This window comes from Morchella sextelata (assembly GCF_020137385.1).
Source record: "Morchella sextelata strain SCLS chromosome Unknown scls_9, whole genome shotgun sequence".
Lineage (NCBI taxonomy): Eukaryota > Fungi > Ascomycota > Pezizomycetes > Pezizales > Morchellaceae > Morchella > Morchella sextelata.
This window is the reverse complement of record NW_025408624.1, coordinates 1,010,828-1,017,832: the sequence shown is the minus strand read 5'-3', so window position 1 is coordinate 1,017,832 and position 7,005 is coordinate 1,010,828. Positions and strand designations below refer to the sequence as shown.

The 7,005-nt window shown below is 48.3% G+C and overlaps 1 protein-coding gene across 1 annotated transcript; it reads right to left on the bottom strand.

Annotated features, from left to right (window-relative positions):
* Window positions 1-3,140: 3,140 nt before the first annotated feature.
* Window positions 3,141-5,420, bottom strand: H6S33_012944 (uncharacterized protein; the record flags this gene model as incomplete). The annotated part of the gene is made up of 4 exons (XM_044844299.1): window positions 3,141-3,573; window positions 3,630-4,210; window positions 4,353-4,733; window positions 5,295-5,420. 4 exons carry the CDS (start codon window positions 5,418-5,420, stop codon window positions 3,141-3,143), a joined length of 1,521 nt encoding a protein of 506 aa, XP_044694653.1.
* Window positions 5,421-7,005: the final 1,585 nt, after the last annotated feature.

Below are 7,005 nucleotides of genomic sequence, written 5' to 3'. Positions count from 1 at the left end.
CGGGTGGTTTAAGTTAAACTACACATACTGCATCTCTTGTACCATAGAGCGAAGATATGATTCCTTGGTCTTGCCTAGCCTCAATCTCAAGGGGGCGAGTAGCGAGTATTCCGCAGGGTACGAAGCGGGTAGCAGAGGTCGGTGTGGGAACTCGCAATAGGGGTCCTAAGGGACTATAACGTCGGTAAGGGTCAACGGGACAAGGGGCAGTGAAGCGGTGGTCTTCTCGGAATAAAGAAGAGGAAGATAATATTGTATAGTAATAGACAGTGTAGGTACAGAAGACGTTGTGTAGTAAAAGAAAGAAAAGAAGAAGAAGAACAAGAAACGAAAACGAAACCTCCTTAATATACCCAAATAAAATCCCAGCGATGACAAATCCAAAGTGACTCACACGCTTACGATCCACAGAACCCGATAGAATCAAATAGAACCCTTCTGACTAATCCAACTCCTCGTAACCCAGTGTATTCACTAGTCGATCCATGAAAGTAGCCCCCCCTTCAAGCGCGAGCTCCTGCGAGCGTTGATTTTAATCTTCCCTTCCAACGGTCTAGGTTTGTCGGGGTAACGTGTATGGAAGATATCAATGGCGGCAGTATTATCGTGGTATGCGGCGGGTTCTCAGGTAGGGTCGGTATAGTCTGTCCATTTAACAAAATATTGCAGGCCATTGTTTCTTGTTTCCCTTGAGTCCAAGATTTCCTCAACTGCATACTCCTCTTCCTGTTCAACGATAATAGGCGGGGGTGGTGGTTGAGTTTACCCCGGGACAGGGTCATTTGCAGCGGGGTTTAGCAACGGTACATGAAAGACGGGGTGCACTTTCATACTCCTAGGTAGGTCGATTCGGTATGCATATGGCGATATGATTTCTTTGACGGGAAATGGTCCCAGTTTCTTCCCATCCAACTTCTGAGAGTTACAGGTGGTTCGGATGTCTTTTGCTGAAACAAACACCATATCGCTGATATCGTACCACGGAGCCAGCGTTTGTTTGGTATTAGCGGCCTGCTCTTGTTGAGCTTGCACTGTGCGGATATTGGAACGCAGGTGTTCGTGGAGTTCTTTCATTTTCGAGGCGAAGTCTTTAGCATTGAGGCTTGGTGGAGTCTTGTCAAGCGATTTGATCATCACTGTAAACCGAGGGTGGAAACCATAGTTCGCGAAGAATGGTATAGCTTTGGTGGATGCGGAGACCTGATTATTGGCGGAAAATTCTGCCATAAGGAGCCATTTTACCCAATCGTCCTGTTGATAAGAGACATACCCAAATAGATATTGTTCTATTACGGCGTTTAGCCTTTCGGTTTGGCCGTCGGTTTCCGGGTGGAAGGCAGTGGACATTCTGGCTTCGATGTCGAGGTGTGCACGGAGAGCCCTCCAGAACTTAGCTGTAAATTGAGTACCGCGGTCGGAGGTGACATGTGTGGGTAGCCCATGGAGCTTCCATATATTACGCAGATATAGTTGGGCGACGTCTTCGGAGTTGAGGGTGGTATTACAGGGCAGGAGATGTCGCATCTTTGTTAACCGGTCAACAACTACCATAATCGCATCGTACCCTTCACTCTCCGGTAGGCCAGTGACGAAGTCCATTGATACCTCCTGCCATGGTTGTTCGGGAATCGGTAAAGGTCGAAGTACGCCGAGTTTTCCATGGGTGTTGGGTTTACTTCGTTGACAGGTGTGGCAGTTCCGAACGTAGCGGGCAATATAATTCCGCATAAGGGGCCAGTAGTAGTCACGACTGATGAGTTCGAATGTTTTTTCGCGTCCAGGGTGTCCGGCGGAGGCAGCATCATGGTAAAGTTGGAGGATTCGGAGCTTGAGAGGGTCGTAATTGGGTACATATATGCTGCCTCGGTAAAGCAACCGGCCTTCAACCTCGGTGCATTCGGCGAGTGATATGTCCTTTGATTGTCGTTCACATTTATTCCGCATATCCAGTATTTTTTGTGGAAACGGGTCAGCGCTATATCCTTCATTGAATAGTCTATGCAGTGAGGCGTTCTTTTCAGCGGGCTCATTTGAGAAAGAACCGCCAACAAACTTAGCTTTGCATCAAGATTCTCTTTCTTCAATACAACTTGACTCTGATGTAATTGTCTTTCATCCCCCTCTCCAGGGAGATCTCCTGATCTTCTTGTCAACGTGTCCGGTTTCCCTCCTTATTTCCCTAGTCGGTACTTAATGACAAAATTAAACCGTGACAGATATTCCGCCTACCGTGCTTGTCTCCGGTTGAATTGTTTAGTACTCATAAAGTATTCGAGATTCTTGTGATCGGAAATGACGGCAATTGGATGTGCAGCCCCTTCAAGTTCCGGTCGCCATTCCTCAAAAGATCGAATAATCACCAGTAATTCCTTATCGTAAATCTCGTAGTTGCATTCGTCAGGGGAGTGCTTTTTTGAGAAGTATGCGACGGGTCGAAGGGTACCATTATCATCATATTGGGAGAGTACACCGGCAGAGACATAGTCAGATGTGTCGGTTTCCACAGTAATTTCTTTCTCCGGGTCAAAATGAGTAAGAATAGGAACCGTTGTGAAGGCTTCTTTCAGGGCGTTGAAGGCAGTTTGGGCTTCAGGTGTCTATTCAAATAATATGTCCTTACGTGTCAGTCTGATAAGGGGGGAAGCCAGTTCCGAGAATCTGCGTATAAATCAGCGGTAAAAGTTAACGAAACCTAGAAATACTTGCAAATCCTTAACTGTTTTGGGGACGGTCCAATCCTTCACTGTCTCTACTTTCCTTGGGTCCATTTTAATACCATTGGGTTCGATAATGAGGCCGAGATAGGTGGTACTTTGTGTATGAAATTCACATTTCTCTGGTTTCAGCAGTACTCCATTTCTTTGTAGGGCTTCCAGGGCCTTTTCGACGTGTACTTGATGTTCCTCGAAGGTGTCGCTGTAAATGAGAATATCGTCAAGGTAGGTTGTACAGAACATATCAAGGTAGTCGCGTACGCAATCATTAATGAAGTGTTGGAAGGTGGTCGGCGCATTGGTAAGGCCGAAGGGCATCACCGTATATTCGAAATGTCCGTAACGTGTACGGAAGGCTGTTTTCTATTCTTCACTCTCAACCATTCGGATCTGATTATACCCTTGGCGAAGGTCAAGTTTGGTATACTACTTGGCTTTGGAGAAGCGGTCGAGAGTTTCCCGGATGAGCGGCAGCGGGTAGCGGTTTTTGACAGTGAGTTCGTTGAGGCCACGATAATCGACACAGAGGCGGAGTGTTCCATTGGCCTTTTTAACAAATAGGACAGGGGCACCGGCAGGCGAAGAGATGGCCTGAATGAAGCTTTTTTGGAGGTTGTGCTGTATGTATTGCTTAAGCACAATAAGTTCCTCATGGGACATACCATAAAGTGGCCCAAACGGGGGCTCTTTCCCTTCCTTAAGCGGTATCTTATGGTCATAGGGGCGGCGAGGCGGCATCTCGTTAGCGAACTTTTCATCCATCATTTCGTGAAACCTCTTATACCGGGTTGGGACTCGGTTCCTCCAGTCTTCCCTAGGGGCCTCGCCTATGTTTTGGTCCATTTCCTCAATAGTTGTGCTAAAGATTTGGAGCTTGTCCCTTCGAGAAAAGCGATAAAAAGCAGCTGAACTGACGAGGTGGAAACGGGGCGGTGGCGCAATCCCTCTAATGGGAACGAGTATTGCGGAAGAGTTGCACTTGCGTTTACAGTATTCGAGTCGAACAGTATAGTATTGTCCTTAAACCGTAACGTAGCGTCATGTAATTGAAGCCAGGAGATTCTGAGTACGAGTGGGTACGAGCCGAGTTTGGTGACGAAGAAGGGGATAGTTTCATGGTGAGAGTCAATTGATAGCGGTAGGTAGCAGAGGTGAGTAATCTGTCCAGAAGATATGGGCCGTCCGTCGATGACTTCAAGAGTGCGGGGTGATTTAAGGGGGAGAAATGGGAGGTTGTTATGGCGTGTGAATGTTTCATCAATGAATGCGAATCCTGAGCAACCGGTATCAATCAATGCGTGGGTTTGAATGGATATTCTATTGTTTACAATTTTACAAGAAGCAACAAAATGATCCCCATCCAATTTATCCTCCACAGACGATACCGAGAAGCCAGAGATAGAAAACGCAGACAAAGGAGAAACATTAGAAGGTCCCGGGCAGGGGCCATTGATCAAGCCTGGGACTACTGAAAACCCGACTCGGAGGAGGCGGGACTAGCGACCGGTAGGACAGCCGGGTCGGCGGTAGTATGACCGGGTGCGAGGAGGGCACCCCGCATAACCGGTTGATTACCGCGTGGGCGATTGGCAGAGGGACAGTTGGCAAAGATATGGCTGGGGTTAGCGCAGTACATACAGAGATTGTTGTCCCTTCGCTATTGTTTTTCGGCGGCAGAGGTTTTGCATTGTCTATTGACAAAAGTGTATCATTGTTCGGCGGTAGGGCATTGAGTGGGATGGGCTTCGAGGGCGGAGAGGTCCATTGGGGCGAGGCCTCCGGCGGTATGAGATAGGTGTGCGACAGCGGTGGGGGCGGTAAATTGTGCCATCGTATTCCGAATGGCCCGTTGTTCAGCTTTACGGCCTCGAACCTGGTTGTAACGGGGACTATGGGCGTAGGAACTATGAAGCCAAGGAATACAACCGAGGCGAAGACGTGGACGTAGACGTAGGAGGTTCGTGAACTATGGACTATGGGGCCGAAGGGTACACCTAAGGCAAGAACGGGGACTGTGGACTATGGACTATGGATGGTTATACCTGGTCTAGTATACCGGGTAAACCCTATGACGTAGCGCGAACCAAATAGTATTCGTAACTGTAAAGTACAGAGAGAGAGAGAGAATCTTATATTGCATAGAACCCGAAGCTTATCGCACACCTAACTACCCGACTACAACCTCCACCGACTAACCCGAAAGCAAAAACGAAGTACAAAACTAACTACCGCAGCTACAAGAACCGCGTACATAATAAAACAAAACAGCGCACGAAGAGGGCGCGAATAACAAGTGGTACAGGTAAGCAGAATCTAAGCGACAACAAAGAAACCTCCCCGTAGTAAGAAGAAAAACCCCAAACTTCTCCGTCAACTACATTAGCGAGCACAATCCTATACGTAGTGTTCAATCGAAACGATATCATTACCAAAGTTCCCGGTGTCATATCTGTGGACGAACCTTAACAGGACTGGGAAACCACGCGCACGAAGGCAGGAAAAGCCAACCGCAACAGCGTCAGGGGTGAAAGCTAGGGGGGGTGGGTTGAGTATTGGTCCTCGAGCATCTGCTTGTCAAACAGCGAGGAAGTAAAGAGTGGTGACCGGTAGGTCAAGTAAGGAGTGGGTGGGGTCGTCGGTCCCTAGAGCAACGGCTAAAGACTGTGCCCGAGTCGTGATTGAAGTGGTGTCCTCTGGAGGGGACATGCAAAAAGGGTTGAGCCGAAGGCTCAGTATGTATGGGGGTCGCAATCGAAAGTGCCGACCGTATTGTGTTGAGGGTGGTCTCGGAGACCGGTTGGGTTGGGGTGAGGGGAGCGGGCCGCCTCGGGTAAAAAGGGTTGCCTGGTTAAGGCCGATAAAGAGGGGTAAGGTCACGGGACCTCGGTAAAAAATTTGACGATAGTTTCGCGACCGAGAGGTCGCTAACTTCGCGAGCTGTCGAGCGCTTTGGCAGTAGGTTCTCGCTGACTGGAGATTACTGACAGTGTGCGTACCCGACGTGTGGGATCACTCGTGCGATGAGTGAAAGTAAGGAGGGGCGAAGGCGGCTTTCGAGAGTAGCCGCTGGTTTGGCGAGGGGTGAACGGTGGACGCATCCCGTGAGGGCACCGAACGAGCAAAGAATGGGGGGTGTCGAGCGAGGGAAGTTCAGGGACCGAAGCAATTCGAGAATCAGTATAACTCCATCTCGGGGGGAAGAAATCCTACCGCGAGCCAGAGGCGAGCGGGTAAAGTACAGAGGTTGCATAAAGAGAAAAGAGAAAGAAAGAGAAACAAGAAATCACGAGACAACGCCCCCCTTATATATCCATACCCTATCCCAATGCTGACTCATACCCTCGCATAACAGAAACAGAAAGAACATAAAAGAAACCTGCTTCTGTTACAGGAAACACGAACACTGCTCCTAAGTCAAGGAATAAGGATAATATGAGTGATGGGTTGTGATGCGAGTACGGTCGGGTAACAAAGGAACAAGCATAGGAAGGTACCGAGGGGTGTGGGGGCACCGGGTGCAACCACACTAGTATTAGGCTGTTGTGAGGGCACGCTTACTATTGGGTGTCTCACCTGGAACGGAATAGAAGCGGGGCTTATGGCTGCAGGCCATTCTACTTAGGGAAGTAGCTCTAGGACAATAGCATGATACAGCTCGGTTACTGGCAATTGCGGGGTTTATGGTTACGTGTCAGAATTGGAATGGAGGAACGGAACTATGCGGGGGCGCTTTTCTACTGGGGTTATCTTCGGGTTGATTATCTTATTCTATTATCGTTATCTCTTTAGTATTAGAAAGCGGGCCTTGGCATAGGTTCCAATATGTATAAATAAGGAGGATTCTGCCTCGTCTTAGTGGCATCATCAGTCACTCAGCGAGCGGAATCCGGTTTACAATATTACAAGTTTAAAAGCTACAGAACTACCGCTTAGCATTGGCATTTCCCCAAACACTATATTGTTCCTTATCCACTACGCTATTATTTTATCGATCGCATATTATCAACGTCCCGATAAGACAACTACTTGCTTAGACCAATACTTGAGAGTATTTTGTTTGTGGCGGATAGTCACCGTGCGCTCAAGTAAAAGAATAAGAAAGTAGCCTATTAGGAGGACTCTTTGATACCGTATGCATCCCCGAGTAGCAACAGCAGCTATCAACAACTTTACTTGCACCACCTCTTTTGTCGTTCGCAGAGGCAGTGCCGAACACCTCTATTGCGGATACCTTGAGTACGCCGGGTTTTTTGCCGAAGTAGGTACTACTTGCGCATTCGAAGAACACTAC